This window comes from Orycteropus afer, unplaced genomic scaffold, assembly GCF_000298275.1.
Source record: "Orycteropus afer afer isolate SDZICR_OR568_19922 unplaced genomic scaffold, OryAfe1.0 scaffold00017, whole genome shotgun sequence".
In the NCBI taxonomy this organism is placed as follows: Eukaryota; Metazoa; Chordata; class Mammalia; order Tubulidentata; family Orycteropodidae; genus Orycteropus; species Orycteropus afer.
In genome coordinates this window covers 8,393,859-8,416,745 of record NW_006921604.1, presented here as the reverse complement: position 1 = coordinate 8,416,745, position 22,887 = coordinate 8,393,859, and the positions used below count along the sequence as shown (strand labels likewise).

At 43.7% G+C, this 22,887-nt stretch overlaps 1 protein-coding gene across 1 annotated transcript in view; it reads right to left on the bottom strand.

The window, feature by feature from the left end:
- The window catches only part of CNGA3 (cyclic nucleotide gated channel subunit alpha 3), a 34,307-nt gene extending 18,167 nt beyond the window's left edge, over window positions 1-16,140 (bottom strand). Inside the window, exons 1-4 of the mRNA XM_007959451.1 lie at window positions 16,040-16,140; window positions 8,062-8,175; window positions 4,221-4,400; window positions 1,039-1,092 (exon numbers count right to left, since the gene is read on the bottom strand). Of these exons, the coding sequence (XP_007957642.1) occupies window positions 1,039-1,092; window positions 4,221-4,400; window positions 8,062-8,175; window positions 16,040-16,140 (449 nt within the window). The remainder of the gene's footprint in view (window positions 1-1,038; window positions 1,093-4,220; window positions 4,401-8,061; window positions 8,176-16,039) is intronic.
- Between the last annotated feature and the right edge of the window lie 6,747 nt (window positions 16,141-22,887).

Here is a 22,887-nt window from a genome sequence, read left to right as displayed (position 1 = left end):
TCCCTGACTGAGAGACTTCATATACCGGGGTTTCAAGGGTGTTTAGTATCCAGACTGGCTTTAAACAAGCACATATAACAGCTACAGTTTTGCAGATGAAATGTTTTCATTTTCTTGAATGCTAGAATTTGGGTCTCTGGATTTGATATCCCAATTTATGCAAAAAAATGCAACTAAGCTTCATGGGAGAAAACAGAAACCATTTCTATCTGAGGAACAGAGAGGGGAAAAAAAAGTTTTGGTATATTTCTCTTTTAATTTGAAGAAATTGGCATTTCTTGCCATCATTGATGATTTTTTTTTCCCCCACCTCCAATCCTTTCCCATCCTGTCCCCACCTCAAGATATTCCATAAAGAAGTGTTGAGACTAGTGAATGGTGAACATATATGCCAGCGTTAATGCACACCCCTGTACACACACACACACATTCCCTGGTCCCATGAGTGGTGCTGGCCAGATTCTCACATCTTGCCATCTTAGCATCTGGCAATAGAAAGTAATTACAGCAGGTCACCATTTCCAGAGGTTACGCTCTAGAAATATTTAAATTTCCTCTTTCCGCTGCCCTGATTACACCCTCAAAATTGGCCTGAATTGGCCTCAAGAAAAGGGCAATTCACTGACACATGGAGCTTGAAGTTGCAGAATGGAAAATGCATTTTCATCACTAAGAATATTATCCACTGCTCTATAGAGGAAAGCCAAGTTTGCACCCTCAGATATACAGAGATACATGTTGAAGTGTGAAACCTTTCTTCAGTCCAATCCCCTTTGCTTCTGCAGATTAGAAAAATGAGAGTCAAAGAGATGAAATGACTTTCCCAAAGTCACACAGAACAGTCCCTGTTTCCCATTTGTCCACAGGGCTGGATTTCTAATGAGAGAAGCAGGATTCTGGAATGGCTTACTAGTGTTTTAGGGGGTGGGAAGCAAGAGTACTTAAGGAGGGAGACAAATCTAGGGCTTCTACAGGAGGAAGATAGCCACTGGGGCTGGGGAAATAGAGCTGGCTCTGCTCATGAGCACTGGTACTTACTCCTTCTCTGAGTTGTTGCAGGTGTTGACATTGTTTCTGGCCAAAGGCCAGCCACTGCAGGAAAGCAGACAAAACACAGCATTGGGGAATCTGAATTCATAGAGCTGGAAGGGGCTTGGTTGTCTGTGGCCACTGTCTGTAGAAGACCACAGTGACTGAAGCCACTGACTGGGGACACCAGGCTGACTTCGAAGGTGCCTCTCTACAATGTGGAACATCTCCCCAGGCATTATTTTAAATACTTCTGCTTGCCTTGCCTAAGTCTCTGTCTCCCCATCCAAGATGTGGCTGTAATGGGAATTGGTTCTGATCATCTGAAAATCCCCTGAGCAGTCAAAACCCCTGTGATATGTTAAGGAGTGACCATTCAGCTCTGTGGACAGTGGCCAGGATTTACCACATCTCTGCTCTTGGGATCCCACAAGGCCAAACCTTCCCAGGAAAGCTCAGCATTTTACCAGGAATCCATGTGTCTACAGACACTTTGCAGATGAGACTTTGCCTCAAAAAATTCAAAATCTCCCCTCTCCCCAAGAAAGCCTCCCTAATTGATCGGCTACCATCCTGCACCATCACCCTGCAGTATGGGACAATGGCCTTGGGACTCTGAGATGGTCCTGCAGTCATCATGCTCAGCCCCAGCCTGGCATCACAGAGCTGCCCCTGCAACTCCTCTTAGGCCTCTTTTCCACAGCCCAGGGCACGAGGAGGGTCTTCAGTCCTAGCTCATGTGAAAACACACGCCTGACAGTACTTCTTCAGGGGCCTTACCACCTCAGTTAGCATTCTCACACCTTTCTCCAGCAAAGAACACTGAAAATGGGCCTCCTGATTCATGTAGGTCACTACCAAGAAATTTCTCTGAACCCTCATATTTTATCTTAAAACATGCTTGTACATTTTATAATCTACTGCATAGCATATAATATACAACACTCCTCCCACTCACCCCATCCAATACACACACAATTGTTGTTGTTGTTGTTATGTGCCGTCGAGTCGGCCCCGACTCATAGCGACCCCTCCTTGGGTTTCTGAGGCAGTATCACTACGGACGTAGATTGCCCCCTCTTCCTTTCGAGGAGTGGCTGGTGGGTTTGAACTGCCAGCCTTCTGGTTAGCAGTCAAGTGCTTTAGCCACTATGCTACCAGAGCTCCTCACACACACAATTATAGAAGTAAAATTGAAGCTCCAAGGTGATCTGCCATGTTCCTCCTGTGGCTCCATGGCCTTCCATACCTCAGGAGGTACTTGTATACCCCATTAGAGAAGCCTAAACCCGAACCCTTCTTCTAATCTGATGCAAAAAACAGAAGGCATTTTCTCTAACAAATTACACATGGACCTTCAACACTGCAGAAATCACACTTATTTTTACCTTTGAATCATTTAAATCATGGCATGCCAGAGAAAACCTTATGAATATCAGAGAAACACTGTCTGACACATTACTGTGGCACTACCTGGAGGACCAGTCAAATAGGATATTTTCAACCTCTTTTTTAAGAAAGCAGGTTCCCAGCAAAAGTCAACTTGTTTGTAGTAAGGTTCCCTTTGTTGTCTTACCTCTCTTCCTCTTGGGATTGCCACACGTGTCCTAAAGAGATCCTGCCCAGGGACAATTGATTCAATCTGTGTTGGCCCAATAGGCTGTCCTTGGACCACTCAAGGACAAGCGAGGAGGGGAGGCAGCAACTGTGCGTGTGTGTGTAGGGGTTGTTAGTCCAAAAAGTGCCAGGTTTCTTCAGATGTCTGTGCTAACAGCACCTGCCATAGTCTTCCAATCTGGGCAGTGGGCCATGCAGGAAGACGCTCAGCAGTCCTTGCTCTGCACACCCTCCTACCAAAAAGCAAACAATCTCCCCATACCCTCCACTCCCCTACCTACTGCTCCCCCAGATAACTGCTTTAACTGATTTACCCTTAAAATATCTGACCAGCCTGCAGATCTCTTCCCAGAAAAATGTATGTACAATTATGCATAAAAATGTAGGTACCACTTAGGAACCCCCTAAAGCTTGTGGTATACAAGCCCCTGTTTTTTTTTTTAACAAGGTGAGTCACAATGAAGAAGGCTGAAGTGGAAGGCTGTAGGGACCCCTCACTGAAAACTGTAAAACTTTCACAGGCCAGCAGGCATGACTGAGGAGACTTTAATCATAGTGACTAATTCGGTGCTTCCCCCACCTCCCCTCATCACTTTCTTTCAAGTAAACAGAATAGCCAAAACTTTTTTATGGACACTGAGTTCTTTAGATTTGCTATTCTCAATTACGTATTCTTTGAATTCTCTTTGAATAACCCCCTCTTCTAGCTAGTTTCAGCTGAGAACTGCAGCCTACAACACGATGATCCTGAGAAAGAAGACACCGAGCTTTGGAGTAACCAAGATAAAGGAGAAATGGAGATATCCATGGCCACTGAGAGGCCTGAGGGTGCCCACTCCCATCCTCTTCCCCCTTGTAGAGTTAATCTCTCTAGGCAGGCGTGAGGAACCTGAAAAACACTTCTCCTGACCAAGGATGTTTTCCTATCACTGACCTGAAGAAGAACTGAGAGGACACAAGACAACTATGACTCATCCCATGATGGGAAGAAAACTGTCAGCATTCCCCAAATCCCCCCTACCTCCTCAGCTCAAATCCCTTTAAAAACTCTAACCGTTCCCCAGCTCAGGGAGACAAACATTTAGAGAAGTGACTCTCATGGTCTCCTTGGGTATCGATACTAAATAAACATTTTGCTTTCTCTCTTTAACCTGTTGTGATCATTGGCTCTTTGGTACAGGGGTAAGGACCTTGTTTTCCTACAACAACAGGATGGGGGTCCTTTGATGGTTGGTTGGCAGGCCAGGAACCCCAGACATGTTTATCAGAACAGTAATTCCAGGGGGTGCTAGCAGCCATGTAGGAAGGGGTCAATGAGGATGGAGACTCTGCTTAGAGGGTTTCCTCACCTGCAGGGCTACCTGGAGTCCAGGGAAGGAGGGCTGTGTGTGTATTACAGCATGCAGTGGTCCCCAATGGACTGATATCTTCTTTAAGGAATAGCTCACAAGGATGATGCTCTAGTCCCTCCACTGCTCCCTCATCTACCTGGGGAACTGGAGCTGGGCCAGCAAAGCAAAATGCTTCCTGCCCCATCTCGTGTGGGTGACTCCTTCTCCTTTTTGGTTTCTTACCTTCTTTCTCTGCCAGGTGGCTCCTGGCTGCCCACATTGGACTGGGCATTGCTTTCTCGGCTGGATACCTCCTTGAGCTCAGTTCCACGGAAACGATCCAGAAAAGAGTCCGATCTCTGATCCTCACGGTGTAAGTGCCTGGCCGCCCATGCTTGCAGAGAGATGATGAGTCGTGACAACCTGAAAAGGCAACAGACAAATAGGGAGTGTGAAGAGGAAGGGGAAGGAAGGCCCTCTTCTCAAGGGGCTGGGGTAGAAGCAGAGATGACCAGCAGGACATGGGTACTGCAGTCCCCATGGGCTCAAGTTTGCAAGCTCTATTCTGCAGGGGAACCAGCTGCTTTCCACTTGATTCACACTCCTTGCAGCCTCATGGGCATCAGAGTAGAACTGTGCTCTTAGGGTTTTCAGTGACTGATTTTTCAAAGTAGGTCACCAGACCCTTCTTTTGAAGCACGTCTGAGTGGACTTGAACCTCCAACCTTTCAGTTAGCAGCTCACTGCCTTAACTATTTTTAAAGGAAGAGGGAAAGGGGGAGTGAAGGGTGGCTTTTTCTTTTCTCTGTCTATTACCTTCAGTATACTAAAGGATAATGTATTTATTCTGGCTTTATCCTTTTAATGCCTAGATTCTACCAAAGGAATGATCCTTCAAATGGGTGATTAATACTTTTCTAGTCATCATTCCTTTTGCCCAATGACTGGTAAGCATATTAACAGTAAAAAACAAACAAACAAAAAAAAACACTCTTTTCAGATGATGATAAAATTTAGAGCAAAATCTAAAGAAACAAGCACCCAGATACAACTTAGATGCTTTTCCCAATCTTTATTAATTTTATCTCATACGAAGTCTAGGAGCTCTGGTAGCGTAGTGTCTAAGGCACTTGACTGCTAACCAGAAGGCTGGTGGTTCAAACCCATCAGCCACTCCTCGGAAGGAAGATGGGGCAGTCTACTTCCATAGTGATACTGCCTCGGAAACCCAAGGAGGGGTCGTTATGAGTCGGGTCTGAATCGATGGCACATAACAACAACACAAAGTCTAGTTTTCTCCCTAGGCTTGTGTAGAAGTTTCTTTTGCAACTTGCTCTGAACCCCTTGCCTAGAGCCAGACTCTGCTGGGGGCTTGGCATGGATTCAAACACCTCAGACGAGGTGGTCCAAGTCCTCACAGCTTGTCTTAGCTCGAGCTCTCCCATAAGAGTTCTTCCTTCACCAGGTCTTCTTTCTGCCAGAATGGAAAGGAAACAGAGACTCAACTCTATTTTCCTATTTCCATCTACAGTGGACCCCACTGACAGGTGTACCTAGTTAGAATCATTTCTGAGCAGCCTGGAGCTAAGTCACAAATTATCACATACCTTGACTCTATTCACACTTTTGCAACCTTAGCCTAAGGGAATAAACTAAAGCAAGAAAACATCCCATGTACGGCAATGCTTATAGCTGCTGCTGTAGACTACCAAAGGTTCCAGGTGACACAAATGATTTGTGCTTGACTGTTAACCTAAAAGTTGGTGGGTTGAACCTACTCAGAGATACCACATAAGATTGGCCTGGAAATTTGCCAAGGAAACCCTATGGAGCAGTTACACTCTGTAACACATGGGATTGCCATGAATTGGATACAGATACTACTCATGACATCAATCAACAATAGCCCAGCCCAACCGCTCTTCTCTGGACAACTCCCCCCACCCCACACTCTCCATTTGCTGAAGGAGTGGAGTCAAGTTCATACTCCCCCACTCCAGCCTTAGCCAACAGGGACCAGATGGACAGCTGGCCCACAGAGAGACAATCCATTGACTGGCCAGCAGCCAATCAATTTCTCACTCAAGATGCTAAACTAAAAGCCACTTTAAGATGGGGGTGGGTGTCTCAAATAAAAAATTATATGATGAAGGCCATTTTCAATCTGGTTCTGAGGATATGTGAGCAAAGAAAAGTAGCCTACTGAGAGAAGAAAATGGAGGAGACATACAGAAAAAAGCACAAAGACCACGAAATTCTACCAGAAAACGAGAAGGAGAAGGTCACTGACTGGCTTCATGACTATGAAACAGCCTGTGTCTTTAGCTTACACCATGCCTCTCCCATAGCCCAAGACTCTGAATTTGAGGTGTTCTCACATACCATCACAGATTGACCCATTGGTCTCTCCCCAGACCACAGAAGAATTGATGTCTTTGAATGTGGTGTTGGCAAAGAATACTGAAAATACCACGGACTGCTGGAAGAATGAACAAATCTGTCCTGGAAGAAGTGCAGCCAGAATGCTACTTAGAAGTGAGAATGGCCAGACTTTTTCTCACCTACTTTGGTCATGTTGTCAGAAGGAACTGCTCCCTGGAGAAGGATATCATGCTTTGTAAAGTACAGGATCAGCGAAAAAGGGAAGACCCTCAACAAGGTAGATTGACACAATGACTGCAATGATGGACTCAGGTATAGCAAAGATTGTGAGGATGGCACAGGACCAGACAGTATTTTGTTCTTTGTACATGGGGTCACTATGAGTAGGAGCCAACTCAACAGCGCCCAACAACAATAACACCTTTGAGACCTAAGAGCCTTTGTTGTTGTTGTTATGTGCCATCAAGTCGGCCCTGACTCATAGCGACCCCTCCTCCTTGGGTTTCCGAGGCAGTATCACTATGAATGTAGATTGCACAACCTTCCTTCCAAGGAGTGGCTGGTGGGTTTGAACCGCCAGTCTTCTGGTTAGCAGTCAAGTGCCTTAGGCACTATGTTGCCAGAGCTCCCATAAGAGCCTTAGGAACAGTTAAACAAATGATGGTAGGTTTAGCATTCTCCATCTGACTGCTAACCAGAAGGCTGGCAGTTCAAACCCACTAGCTGCTCCTCAGAAGGAAGACTGGGTGATCTACTTCTATAGAGATACTGCCTCGGAAACCCAAGGAGGGGTTGCTATGAGTCAGGTCTGACTGAGTCGACTCCGACTCCATGGCAGTGAGTTTGGTTTTTTGACAATGGGAAAAAAATGAAGGATAAATACATATGTAACATTTTTTTTTTGGCAATAATCTTAAGTAAAAAGTGTAGAGCACACAGCGATGTAAAATTATGTATATGCAAAAGACTTTGGTGGAAGGTAATCATGAGCCAACATTACTGAGCACCTGTCACTCGTCAGTACTCGGCCCTGATGCAGCCCTCACAGCAGCCTGAAGGGTAGTTATTGTTCCATGCACTTTCTAGATGAGATTTTTTAAAAATAAATTTTATTGACATATAACTTATGTACAGTGAAATACACAAAACTGAAGTGACATGGGTCAATGCATTTTCTTGATGAAATTTGTAAAGGTGAAATGACTTCCAAGTTGGTGCAGCTATTGAAGCCTGGATACAGATGTCATCAGAAGGAGACAAAGCTCCTGAGCCTGTTTCATCTTTCAGATGCTTTTGCAAGGGAGAAATTGTGTTAGGAAGTCTAAAAAAGTACCTGTGAGGGCCAGAGGCTGTCTCAGACATTCACCCCATCCCAGTATCTACCCAATGACCTTCCAAGGCTGGCTGGTCAAGACCACATTCCCCAGTTAACATTTTTTTCTGAATTCTTCCAGTATTGAGCAAGTCCTTCAGTATCACTTTTTATAAAAAAGCAATTTAAGATAAAGGCAGTTTTTCTTCGACTCTCCTGAGGTCAGCATACCAGACCTAAGAGGAAATTGCCCACGGTTGGATTTCTGACTGCTCTTCTCCTGCCGTTTTCTTTAACTCCATCCCCTCCCACCCTTTCTTCCTGAGATACCTGCCTTCTTTCTGCCATACTATCCCTTCTCCAAGGTGAAGGCTGAGACTGGTCAGTTACCTGGCGGGCCGCTGGCTGGTGAAGGAACTTCGTCGGGATTCAGCCAGTCCTCTGGTCTCCATGGCGATCCCTTGCTGCAGTTCTGATGATGTCTCCTCACAAGGAGAGAGGGTCCTAGGAAATAACATATGCAGCAAGCTAAATTGATTTCAAGCTCATCCACCTCTTGGACACAGTTGAGACTGAGATGGCCAGATGCTCTGCTTAATAAGGAAAGCTGCTGTCTCTGATCTTCAATGTAGGGGTTCCTCACTTCAGTTCAGGCTCAAGCAAATCCCAGCTTTTTGGATAGATGTGGCCTTTCCTTTTCAGTAAGACTAACTGTAGATAACATCTAGCATGGCAGGCAAAAAGTCCATGGGTAGGTGAAAAGGAGCAATCCAGCAGGAAATATTGCATGTTCCTCATTAGAGGATGGGGTAGGGAGTTGCTCTCAACTCTAACCATAGCAGTTGTTTCCACAGAATGATTCCAGAAAGAAGACTCTCATTCAATCACATTCCAGCTTACTGAAACCCTGTCTTTTAAGGTCAGCTTGGAGTCCCTGGGTGCAAATTGTTAACACATTTGGCTGCTAACTGAAGGTTTGGCAGTTTGAGTCTACCCAGTGGTGCCTCAGAAGAAAGGCCTGACAATCTACCTCTGAAAAATCTGCCACTGAAAGCTCTATGGGACTGCTGTACTCTGACACACACACGAGTTGGCATTGATTCAACAGCAACTGGTTGATTGAGGCCATCTCCTTCAAAAGGCCTTCCCAAGCCTCCTCTAACATTGCCTGCTGCACTCACATGACCTGCTCAGTTATTGGTGTGCTTGTCCGCAAGTCTTTCTGGGAACCAATTAGTTAACAGGAAGGCCCAGAATATTGTATTGAATTTGGCCTCATGTGCCATACAGAGTTCAAATCATTTGCAGAGTATTTTCAAATGAAAATCTACTTCCAATGTGCCCTTTTGCCAAATCCTTGTCTTTGTCCCATGCAATGCAGAGGTAACTTGAGCGGTAAGCTCACCTGAGATAAAAAGCATGAGTGTGGATAGAACTATATTCTACAGTTGTGTACTGTACTTTATTATTCTCTATGGTATAGAATATGAGCACCAGTCACATCAGCAGAGTCTGGTCTTTGTTGAATTGCCTGGAATATGACCAATGTGTTTGGGAATATTTTTCTTTCTTTTAAATCCTCCCTGGGCTCAAGTTTTATAAGCCCGATTCAAAGCCATCCAGGCATTGACCTTTAGGGATTTGCATTTCATTCTCTGAGTCTTAAGACGCCAAGGCAAGACAAATTAAGTCTATCACATGTCCGATTCCAACCTAATCAGCCTTCTTAACAAGGTGGTAACACAGTTTAAACAGGAGGCAAGAATTAATGTCAAGAAAAAGGCTCCATCTCTCCATGGTGAATGATTAGAAGTCAGAGTCCTAGATCCCAGGGCTGGGAGAAATCTCAAAAATAAGCTGCTCCACCGTTGAGCCGCTGCTTCCTCCTTTTTATGACTTGTTTGCCAAAGCCTGCTGCCTGACCCTCGCCTCTCCAGCAGCAGGGAGCTCACTAGCCACCCACCTCCCAGCCCCATGGCCTGTCCAGCTCCGCCAGTGGACTCTTCTCTCAGCTTCTCCACATCAGGGCTACTTTTTCTGCTGGAACTACATGGAGTCAGGCAACACCATCTTCTATATGACAGCTTTCAGCGACTTAACAGCACCCACCCCAGCTCACCCAGCCATTCCTTATCAGGTTCAAGTCTCTTTTCTGTCATGGTCATTCTGTGAACAGGCTCCCGTGTTCCTGGCTAGACTGAGCAGAGAGACAACTGAGATCTGTCCTTAAAGGTCTTTGTTGGTTTGTGTGTTTATGGTGGCCCATCACCAGCTGGCATCAGTCAAAACCCAAAGTCATAAAGCACAAACCAGAAGTCCCTATCTTGCGCATGTGCAATTAATTCTTTATGATTTAGTATGGGGCCTTCCCATTTGTTCCAGGCACCTGATGTTTTGGGACTCTTGATATATGAAGGCATCAATCACAGTAGCCTTTTCTCCCAACTCCTTTCATTCACTAATGCAATACACAAACCACATACCATTTATTCACTGCTAACTGTGGGCATAGTGCCTAAGGCACTTGACTGCTAACCAGAAGGCTGGCGGTTCAAACCCGCCAGCCACTCCTCGGAAGGAAGATGGGGCAATCTACTTCCGCAGTGATACTGCCTCAGAAACCCAAGGAGGGGTCGCTATGAGTCAGATTTGATTTGATGGCAGTGCGTTTGGTTTTTTTTGGTAACTGTGGGTAAGTCACATACATTTTATTAATATATCCACACAACAACCCAATACGGGAGGAAATAGAGGTCCAGAGATACTAAGTTATTTTCCCAACATTACACAGCCAAGTGGCAAATCTGAGATTTGACCATCACTTTATCCTATTTTGAAGCCTTTGCTCTCAACCACTCCATGAAGCTGTCCTCTGTATTCTCATAAATGTCACTGATTCAAGCAAAATTTGAATAAGACATAGTTGAGGACAGAGCCCTGCAGCATGCTACTAGAGACATCTCTTCAGAATGGCTTTGATCCCTCCAGCTGCACTCTGTGGGCATGGCGCTTTTTTCCAAACCACCAAACCAAATATACACCATTAGAGAGCACTCACATCTTATCCGTGTGCACATGAGACCCTGTCAGAGGCTCTGCTGCAGTTTAGAAACTATAGTTGCCCTGCAGCCATAATATTCTATGTACTGCAAAGGTGGGACACCCATTCCAAGGCATTTGGTCAGTTACAGGAGGAGGTGACAGGGGAACAAATGAGTCTACCTGTGCCTGGGTGCCTGGGTCTTAGCAGCATGTGTGCCAGTAAATTCCCTGAGGTAATCTCAGACCAGGAGGTCTTCCGTCCATATCAGCATCTCCTCAGGGAGCTTTAGGCACCAAGCAGTCGGCACAGTATTTCTGGCCAGGCTGTTTTCTGTTCATTTTGTGAGGGCACAACCGGAGACCAGTTCTATTTGCATTAGCAGCAAAGAAGTCAATTCCTATGACATCAGAGCTAGTGGGCCAGGAAGACAAAACCCATCCAGATTATAAAAGCAGGCTGGCTAGTGACAGCAATGAGACCTGCCATGTATCTCTGACACTACTCACAAGGGAGGCAGCAGAGTGAGGCAACAACCTGGGTTCGAATCCTGCCTCCAGCACCTATAGCTAGCTGAACTTTGAGCTGGTCACATAACCTCTCTGAACTTCAATTTCCTGATCCTCACAAGGAAAATAAAGAGGGAGAAAAAGTGATTTCATGTTTATTTAAATGTTGTCCAAATATCCAAGCCTAGAAAGGCATATTTGGTTGTGAAGAACAGAAAGAGCCATACATGACAATTCCAAAGGACCCAAGAGGATCGTTTTTCTTAATGCCTAAAATTCTACAATTACAATGTTTAACTCCAGAGGCCTTATCCTTGTTAAATGCTTGGAGGGTTTTTGTTTTTCAAACTCACTTTCCCCACTCCCCACAGCCCTTGGATCTGCCTGTTCCAGATACTTCATATAAGTAGGATCATGCAGTATGTGTCCTTTCATGTCTGACTTAACATAATGCTTTCAAGGTTCATCCTGTGGTGGAATGTGTCAGAACTTTATTTCTCTTTACAGCTGAATAATACCCCATTGCATGTATATACATCATTTGGTTTCTCCACTCATCTGCTCATGGAAAGGAAGTTGGGTTGTTGTCACCTTTGGGCTGTTGTGAATAGTGCTGCAATGAATGGTGATGTACACACCTGGGCGTATTTTAAATAGTAAACTCAACTGCCCAAGCAGATGAGAAGGAAGATAGGGAGGAGATGAATGAACGAGATGACATCAAGAGCTTCCAAGGAGAAGGAGGTACTAGAAAAAGGGAGAAAGTCTTCAGAATCAATGCATGAATGGAGAACTGGAACCTCCCAGGGAAGATAGAGGCAGCAAAAAGTAGGGGCTAGGCCCTGTCCTGCTTCTAGCTGGCTGAGGAGCCTGGAGCAAGGACTTGACTAGGCTTTATTGCTGATAGTTGTCATCGAGGTGCTCTGACTTATGTGTAACAGAGCTAAACACTGCCCAGTCCGACACCATCTTCATGAGTGACTTTCAGTCTAGCAGGCTACCCTTCCAGCACAGTATCAGATAATATTCTTTGTTGATCCATAGGGTTTTCACTGGCTGATTTCTGGAAGCAGATCTCCAGGTCTTTGTCTGGGAGTTCCACTGTAACCTGTCCACCATGGGTCACTCTGTTGATATTTGAAATACTGGTGGGATAGCTTGCAGGATCACAGCAAAATGCAAGCCTCTCAGTATGACAAACTGACAGACAGGTTGTGGTGGCTGGTCTCAATATCTATGAAATGAGCATTTCTGGCCAGGACAACCCTGAAGCTTCCTTCCCATTTTCAAGCTGGTTAGTGCCTAAGACATTTGACTGTTAACCAGAAAGAAGGCTGGAGATTCAAACCCAGCAGCCACTCCTCGGAAGGAAGATTGGGCAATCTACTTCCGTAGTGATACCACCTCAGAAACCCAAGGAGGGGTTGTTATGAGTCAGATCTGACTCCATGGCAGTGAGTTTTTTTTTTTTTTTTTTTGTATTCTAGGTGGAGTTGATGCCTTCAAAGAAAGAAGTCACATGTAATTGACCATAAGCAACACAAGAACAAGATACACTAGCTCTTGTTGAAGTGACTGTGCTGTAAGTCAAGGTAATTTTCGATTTCTATAAACTTCTCAGAGGAGCTGTGGCTTCCTGTGTCATTGGGAGACGGCAGAGGTTCTTGTGAGAACTGGAACTGGAAATTAATTTTGTACTCCGTGGTGCTTCTGTTGTCTTCTCCAGTGAACATGGGGCAAGAGAGTAAACAGAAGTGCCATTTTAGGACAAGACAGAAATACAATGTCTTATTTTTCTTTACATCTTTCCAAGCCCTGAGGAGCTTGAATGATTGTCATCCATTGCCACTGGCCACATGTGACCAGGGCACTGAAGTCAATGCATTTTAAGTCTTCAGTCTTGGGGATGCAGGCTGAAAATGGTTTTCTTTGGTGATAATTGTTTTGGGCTCTGCTCAGGGAGCAGCTTGAAGAAGGCCTCTCTAGGACACAAACCTATGCCCAAAAGCTCACTCAAAATAGCTAAAGCAGGAGATTAATCTGGGATTTGGTGTGCCCTCAGTCCTAGCTGCAATTCTCTGTTGCAAATTATTAAGACTTCCTCTCCTGCATTATCATAAAAAATATACCAGGCAGCTCTTAAATAATCAAGTTGAGGAAACAGATCTAAGCAGAAAAGAACAACTCAGGTTATTTTTGGTATTTTCAGGTTGTAACCTTATTTTATTTTTTTAAAGTGAATGGTTTTCATTCTTCCCTGTGACTGTTTACTAAGAAAATGATCCTCATAATTTTAAAAAGACAAACAGAAAACTGGGCTTTGAATTTGGTAAAAGACACAGGAGCATATTCAGGAAACATACTGAGGGGACAGAATATGGTAGCTCCTTCCTCCTGGTATCACACAGTCCATGCACATTCCAAGTAACAAATTCTGGGCACCTCTCTCTCTCTTAACCCACTCCTTCCTCCATAAGATAAAGCACAGCATCTCTCTTATGAAGGGAACACTCTTTTTCTCTCTCCTTCTTAAATTTCTACGGAAATTTAAAGTCTTAAGTTTCCATGTGAGCCCATTTAAGAACCCACAAGTCAGGCTGTGCTTGTAGGCCACTGGCCAGGCAGAACCAGGACAAGTCATCTGCACCATGATGGTGTCTGGTCAAGCAGGCATTCTGGGCAGGCGTTCTAGCAACCAGGCCAGACTTCTCCTCTTGAGTACCTCACTGGGAGGAGCCGGACTTAGACCTGTCTCTGCCTTCTCTGCCTTCAGGAGTCTGGAAGCTCAATGAAATGCATAGGTCATGCCTCACTCAACGTGAAAGGGAGCAATGGAGGAAAGTTCCATTTTGCTTCAAAAGCTCTCTAATCCTGACTGTTTCTGTCCTTCTCCCTTTGGTTCCAAGATCTCAGGAACCTGCTTGCTGCCCAGGGAGCCTGACTTCACTGCTGTGTCCCATGCATGGGACCTATTTACCCCTACCTTCTTCCCTCTTTCCTAAGCCCCGCTTCAAGTAGCTTTATTAACTTAGACATGGGAAAGAAACTTTAATGCATACGAAGGTTTTAATGACAGATAACTATCATCATAAATGTTATTATTATTATTTTTCTTTTAAATAAGGGGAAATGCCTTAACCTAAAGGAATAAATATCCAGTGGTTAGATACAAGACCAATTAGGAGGGGAGATATTTGAGCAGGGTGTGTTTTTTCTGATGCCTCTGAAATTATATCAAACTACCTGGGACTGTCGCACCAAGTTAAAATGATTGCAGGGACTAAACATCTATAAGGATACTCTGGGCCTTTCCTTTCTCCGCTTGAATCTCAGAAGGTAGAGTCCAAGTGTTGCTTAAATTTGCAATAATGGAGACTCAATCTGTTTGGGAACTGTTGTTCATCACTGTAATGCTTACTTTATTTGTTAACTTGGCTAGGCTATGATTCTCAGTGGCTTGGTCAAACACTACTCTAGTTGCTGTTCCATAATATTACATAATCTAATGTAATCAATTCCATAATGTAAATCTAATGTAATCAATCCTGTATTAGATTAAGTTGAAAGAGGAATTTCCTGAGAGTGTGGTGTTTCCTCAGACGTGTTTTGGTAGAATTCACTCACTTTCTCTCAACTCTGCACACTTCCTGTTACTGTCCTGTGGATCTTGGGACGCAAGCCTGTAGAAGTCTCTAGGCTGCCATCTGACCTACAGATTTTAGATTTACCAGCCTCCACAATTGTGTGAGCTAATTCCTCAAAGTAAATCTCTCTCTCTCTCTCTCTCTCTCCACATATATATGACCCAGTGGTTCTGTGTCTCTGGAGAATCTTAACACAATTACTATTAGCAGAGTTTTCCGAGAAGTTGAGATTAAGAACTTTGACAGCAGAAGAACAAATGTGCATCTGTGAGGAAGTCACATGCATTTAAGTCTCATAGGAGAGAGAAGTTTTCAATGCTATATATTTAGGACAAAAATAACATAATGATTGGAAATAATGTTCTTCATGGTTTAACTAAATCACGTCATTGGGAATTTAAAGACATAAAAACGTAAGTTCATTTTCTCCAAATAGGTCTTGTCCATGTCCTCATCATTTTGCCAGGAGCTTGGAAAAGAATACCTTTCTATTTTGAAGCTGAAGGAACTGAGGGATGGAGAGTTAGCTAAATGAGCTTTCCCAGGTCTGCTAAATTAGAAACAGTGCTAGATGTAGAACTCAACACACTAGAACTCAAGACTCCCTTACAGCCACCTGTATCAGGATGTCATTGATGGGCTGATTACTTAGCTGTTGAGCACAATCCACTCCCTACAGGCCCACGAACAGGATGTCTTAGGCTTAACCTGTATTCTGACCTTACTCTGGAGGGGAGGAGTAGGGCATATGGTTTATACTGTATCTCTTGTGTCCAAGACAGTGTACAGCACCCAGTAGGACTGCAATCAATGTTTGTTGTACACATGGGAAAGGGTGGCAGTTTAGGAAGGTTTTGACAGAAGAGTTTAGTTTGCTGTATTTGAATCTTCATTTTGTTTTATCTTCTAGAAGTTCTGCTAGATAACTAAATATCTTTTTATCTTATAGAAGTTTGGGTCTCATTTTCCACATCTCTAAAATGGGGAGGGGGGTGGAAGTCTGCTTTACTGGGGGCTGTGAGGATTAAATGAAATAAAAAATGATATTAGAAGGACTGTAAATACCTCTGTCCACCCAAACCTGAGGTTTGCCAACATGAAGGCATTCTTTCTCCCAGCTCTAGATCAGCTAAGGAATAATCAGATCTAGGTGTAAAATGAAAGGACCATCTTACCGGCTGATGCCATTTTCAATGTGATCGAGATCACTGTCCATGATTCTTACTGCGAGGTGGGCCTGGGAAGGGTGGGAATATTGGGTGGTGATCTTGGCCATCTTCTTGCTTTATCACATCTGGCCCCCAAGAGGGCTGCTAAAACAACACAAAGCAGACACATCATCAAAGTGGTGTGGTAGCTGTAAACCCAGTTCATTGTTTTGTTGTGTTCTGGTGAGTTGATTCTGACTCACAGTGACCGTATTTGCCAGAGTAGAACTGCCCCGTAGGGTTTTCTAGGCTTTATGGGAACAGATCGCCAGGTCTATTCTGTGGAGCCACTGGTGGGTTTGAATTGTAGTCCTTTGAGTTAGCAGTGGAGTACCTGACAATTGTACCATGAGGGCATCATACACAAGGACTAATAAAAGTGGCTACCCTAGATTAGCCATGGGATACCCACTCCTCTCCATTTTTTGCTCACAGTTTCTACCATACTGTGGTGTAGTTGGATACCTCTGGGATCTTCTTCCAGTCTGAGGCACAAACTCCTTTGAATATGCCACCACGCTAAAAGTTGCTTAAAGGCAAGTGCTGAACAAGCAAATGAATAAATAAATGAATGGCTAAGTTGGTATTTGATGCAAGAAAGCTAAAGCCCTTATAATTCTCTGGGATGATGCAAAGTCCCTGCTGACCCCAGTTTTCTCATTTACTTATTTTATCTATTAATTTGGCACACATTTTAGTAGCTTCTCCAAATCTTGTTTTAAAACAAAGTAAGTATAAAAAAGTATACTTTTAACAATCCTTGACATTTATGGAACATTTACAATGAGATGTAAAAGAAATATACATGTCATTTAATCCTTGCAATAACCTCATGAGGTATTTACTATTTTAATTTCCATTTAAAGATGACTAAATACTCTTACAGGGAGCTCTGGTAGTGTAGTGCCTAAGGCACTTGACTGCTAACCAGAAGGCTGGCAGTTCAAACCCACCAGCCACTCCTTGGAAGGAAGATGGGGCAATCTACTTCCGTGGTGATACTGCCTCGGAAACCCAAGGAGGGGTCGCTATGAGTCGGGTCCAACTCGATGGCACATAACAGCAACAAATACTCTTAGAAGAAAGTTCTGGTGATCTACTTCCAAAACATTAGCCATAGAAAATCCTACAGCATATAGTTCTACTCAGACACACGTGGAGTTGCCATGTGGTTTTTAACTAAGACTTAGAGATATTAAGTAGTTTGTTCAAGCAAACAAATAAAACCTGTCAATGGTATGATCTCTGCCTTAGTTATCTAGTACTAGTACTGCTATAACAGAAATACCACCGGTAGATGGCTTTAACGAACACAAATTTATTTTCTCATAGTTAAGAGTCTGGAAGTTTGAATTTAGGGCACCAGGGATGAAGCTGTAAGGAAAGGCTTTATCTCTCTGTCAACTGTGGAGGAAGGTCCTCGTCTGTTCAGCTTGTTTCCTGGTTCCTTGGAGATCTCCATGTAGCTTGGCATCAATATCCCCCCATCTCTGCTCTGCTTTCTTGTTTAATCTCTTTTATATCTCAAAAGAAATTGACTCAGATACACCCTACACTAATCCTGCCTCATTAACATAACAAAAAACAATTCCCAAATGGGATTATAATCACAGGAATAGAGGTTAGGATTAACCACACATATTTTTGTGGAACACAATTGAATCCATAACATTCCATTCTTTAGCCCCCCAAATTCATGTCCTTGTTACACACAAAACACATTGACCCCATCACATCATCTCAAAAGTCTTAAATCAAGTCCAAATTCTCATTTCTGTAGCACCTAAATAAAATATGGGTGAGACTTTATGTGTATTCTATCCTGGGGCAAAATTCCTCATAATCTGTAAGCCTGTGAAATACATAGTACAAAGTACAATGGCGAAACAGGCACAAGGTAGAGATTTTCATTAAAAATGGTAGAAATTGGAGGGAAAGAAGTAATAAAACCCAGCAGAACACATGTTAGCTCTCAAAGCTGAAAATAATCCTCTCTTCTCTGAGACCAACTGGGCAATACCCTCACCCTTCAGACTCTGGGTGGCAGCCACACCCTCTGGATTCCGAGTGGAGGTCCCTCAGCCCTGGGCTTCAGCTCTGTCTTCCAGGCCCACTTGGATGTCAATTCTGCTCCCTCAGCTTTGGGTGGCCCCATTCTCCTACAGCATCTGAGTGGCAATCTCACTTCCCTGGCCCCAGAAGGCCTCATTCTCCTGCTCCTTGATCATGGCAGCCCTGCCCTCTCAGTTTTGGGTGGCAGCCTCATCCCCTGGCACACCTTAACAGCAACCTCACACTCCAGAACTGAGTTGGTGAAAATCTGACTCTTTGAAACCTAGTAGGCTATGGCCACATCCTTTGAGATCCAGGAGACTGCGGCCTCAACATTTGAAACAGAGAAGGCCTTTCTTTCTGTGTGCCTTCTGACAGTTCTGCTCATCTCCAAGCTGTTCCAGGGATGGTCCTTTTCTTTTCTTGGAGGATAACAGATGTAGGTCCTTTTCTCTATTTCTTGCCTGTAGAATTCTAAGAGGAAGATAGCATTCTTTCTTTTATTCTTTCTCTGTCCACTTCTGTCTAAGCTGATGAGTTTTCTGCTACCAACTGATGGTAGTTGGTAAGATCCATCAGTTACAGGTTTAATCTCTTTAATAAAAGATTGTGTAGCCATGTCATTGGTGAGCATTCTAGGACATGTGTTCTTAGAACAGAATTTTCTAAATCTTTAAATTGTTTTCATTTTGCACAGTTCATTTTTAGATCCATCTCTTTCCTTTCACGTTTTATTATAAGTGGCAAGGAGAAACCATGCAGCCCCTTTAAGATCTTATCAACCAGATATTCAAGTTCATCACTTACAAGTTCTACTGTCCACCAAACATTTGAATAAATTTCAGACAAGTTCTTTGCCACTGCATAAAAAGTATCACCCTTCCTTCAATGTCCAATCACATGTTCACCATTTTCTTTTAAACCTTCACCAGAAGCACTTTTTCCTTTTTTTCAATAGAAGTAATTTTAGGCTTGTTGATAAGACCATACAAAGGTAGGATTTTCAAATGATTTGCAAGTTGACATCAAGGATACATCACTGCATGCAGGTTTATAATGTGATGAATTTATAACATTTCAGGTCCAGAAAAATGTTCCAAGATTATAGCCCTCATTCTGCCCATGTGCTAAGACCATACTCATTTCAAAGTTTTAAAATTCAAAAGAATTAACAAATATTATACTGGTAAGTGGAAACAAAGATACAAGAGAATATAGAATTTTTTTTGATGTATGTAATATATATGTGGTAGGGCCTGGTTGAGTGGCTGGGCAGCTGGTGGTAGTTATTCCCCATGATGAGACTGGCAGTCAACTCTATGGTGGGATCTACCATAAGCAGCTGAGTAGCTTCTTTAGGGATGTGGTCTGCTTCATGTATATAAGAAGCAGCTTTGAGAATGGTCTCTAGCTTATGGCACACTTGAACCCTGTATGTAACTGAGTTGTTCAGCAGCCTGCCATGCTCTGCTGATCTTGGGACTTTTAATGAACTTGAATTAATGGCCTGCTGTGTTGTTTGGTAACATTGGGACTGTATTTTTATTCATCAACCTTGGTTTTGTTAGCCTCAGCAGCTAACAGCTATCTGAATGAAGAAAAGCCTCCAGCTTCAGTGGGCTGGGAGCAGGTGACAGAGCTGAAGCCCAAGGTTGAGGGGCTTTCACCCAGCCCCTAGAGCCTGGCACTTTGAACTTGGACTTAAAGCCTCCAAACTGTAAGAGAATAAACTCTTATTTGTTCAAGCCATCCCATTTGTGGTATATTCCTGTCAGAGCGGCACTAGGTAACCAGAACAATACATATATGTAGATATTAATCTAGAAGAACAAAAACAAAACTCTCAAGAATGTTTAGGACATATCTATTCTCTTCAATATTTTTCAAATTTCCAAGGTTTTGTCAGTGTTAACATATACCATTTTTCTGGTTTTATTATATTGCAATGCTTACTCAGAGGCACTTTTAAAGTCCACATTTCTAGCAACATTCTGTTGCTGGTGCCATATGTATTCTCTAAGATGACAGAGACTTTTTCTATAACTCTCCTTACTTCCTGTTGAGCTCTTACCAGAATTGCCTTTGATGTCCATAATTCTACCAGTAGTCTCTTCAAGTCAATCTAGGCTTTTACTATTAGGCACCTTAAAACTCTTACAGCCTTTACCCATTATCTAAATCCAAAACCTCTTCCACATTTTAAGTATTTGTGGAAGTTTAGAGCCAACATGTAAAATAAAGCTATTCTCTCCAAAGCAGTAAACCCAATTTCATACAACACATTTTTATTGAGTACTTAGTAGGTGCCAGGTAATATGCTAGGATCTGGGGATTTATCAGGAAACAAGACACAGCTCTGTCCTCAAGGAGCTTAGGGTCCAGCAAGATCTAGAGTAAGCCATAAATGGAAAGAAAAAAAAAAGCCCTCACATGGGAAAATTACCAAATTGCTAATCTTTGTAAATTTCCAGGTAAATTGTACCTGGCAGCCAAGATTTTCTCCAAATAGAAAAAATAAACATACTGACTCCAGCCTGTACATTGCACCTGCCACTTTAGGCAAAAACCCAGATTCTATTACCACAGTGGCTGCATTTCCATAACCACACACACTTTCCTCCTGCCTGTCTCCCCAAATGACTGGTGGTCACTACAGTGGGAACATACTCTTGCGGGCTTTGCTTCAAAAATTCTTTCCACTTTTCCCACTAAATTAAGATCTGGCTTCCTTCTGACAGGATGAAAGGAAGGGCCTCTGGTCTGTGAAGAGCCTACTATGTGCCAGGCTCAGAGTAGGTGCTTGTGTAACTTTCTCACTTAATCCTCACGGCAGTCACCCCACCTACCTACACACACACACACACACACACACACTTGTACAAGTGAAAGAAGCCCTACGTTTGCCATATTATTGTGGCTTGCATGTTGCTATGATGCTGGAAGCTACACCACTGGTATTTCAAATGCCAGCAGGTTCACCCATGAACATGTCATCAGGAGAAGGTGATCATGAAGATGGCACAGGATTTGCAATGTCTTGTTCTGTTACACACGAGGTCACCATGCATCAAAGCCAGCTCAGCGAACAGCAACAACAAAGGTTGTTAACTTGCAGCCTAAACTGGGATTGACTGTAGATCTGTCTGCCTCCAGAGTCCAATACTGGAAAGTCAGTGGGTGGCAAAGAAATGGTATTGCCTTTAGACTTGAGCAAGTTGGCAGGGGGGAGTCCCTGTCCCAGGTCCCATGCTTTAGGGAAGCCAACTCTGGTCCTTCATCCAAAGGATAGAGAAGTCCAAGGGCTCAAGTGGGGGGGCACATCCACCCAGAATGTGCCCTTGCTTTATAGACTACGCTCTGGGTGCCCAGGACCCCCAAACCTCTACCCAAGAGATGTACTTGTTCTAGATCCTGCTTGGGCCTCTTCCCCTAAGCTTATCTTCTGTGATTGGTACTGGTGTGCACTAGTGTGCACTGTTGGGCAGTCCAGGAGCAACTGTTAATGGGAGAAGTGTTAATAGAGGGCAAGATGCCCACATGTATGTGCCCAAGGTCCCTAGTTATGTGATGTGGGCTCAGGACTGGAAAGAAAAGGGGGCAGGCCACAGACTGGGCCCAGAAATTAGATCTCCCCATGCCACCATGTTCTGAGCTGAACTCCAAGGGGAATGAGTACTCTCAGCTTGAATCTGACCTCCAGGTCCTTATGAAGATACATTACTCAAGATACCAAGATGGGGTATGTTTTATTTGATAATGTGTTCACTTGGTTAATGCAATTGTCATCTCTAATCCTCTGCTACACATCCTTCCTGCTCACCTTTCATTCCGGCTGTGACTATGAAATCAGATGCATGCTGGGTAACCTGGTAGCACCTCAACCACACTACGCATTGCTTACCTTCTGCTCTGGGGCTTTCCTGCTTTCCCAAGGGAACACCTACTAGGATTAGCTCAGCCATTCTGACACATGTACAAATCTAGAAGTTCAAAGTAATATCTCTTGGGCAAACTGTGACCAACAGAAGTCAGGAGCCAGGGGGCAAATACTGCCCTCTTCAGGAAGTGAATTCTGAAGTCTATTTTACACAGCTACTTGGAGAGTCCCTAGCAGGATCAGCCAGGTGTCCAGAGTGGTGATCCATTTGATGATGTACTCTTGGATTCTTTTTCCTTATCCTCCTCCCTCCCCCTACCTTTCTTTTTTTGCTTTTCCCTTATTTCCTCTTCCAAGACCCTTCTCCTCCTCCTTGGAATCATTCCCCAAATAAACTACCTGTATGCTTGCCCATAGGGAGTAATGGTGGTGCAGTACCTAAGGCATTTGACTGCAAACCAGAAGGCTGGTGGTTCAAACTTATCAGCTATTTCATGGAAGGAAGATGGGGCAATCTACTTCCATAAAGATTTACTACCTTGGACCCAATGACGGTTGCTATGAGTCAGAATTAACATGATGACAATGGGTTTAGTTTTGGGTTTTGGCTGCTTGCCCATGTCCAAGGTCCCGTTTTGTTGTGGTTATCTAGGCTAAGGGAATGTTTAACTTTCAGATATTTAGACATATGGCAAGGGGAACATTTGTACTCTTGCTTTGGGCCACCCATGTGTGGAAAGTGGGCCTAATTTCTCTTTGAATTCTTTATCCAGGGAAAGATGTTGGGATTGAAAAGGGTAAAATGTGCATCATTAAAGGGAAATGTAAGGTGGTAGATACCACCATGGAGTTGTTTGCCAGTCTCCTCATGGGGATTAACTACCAC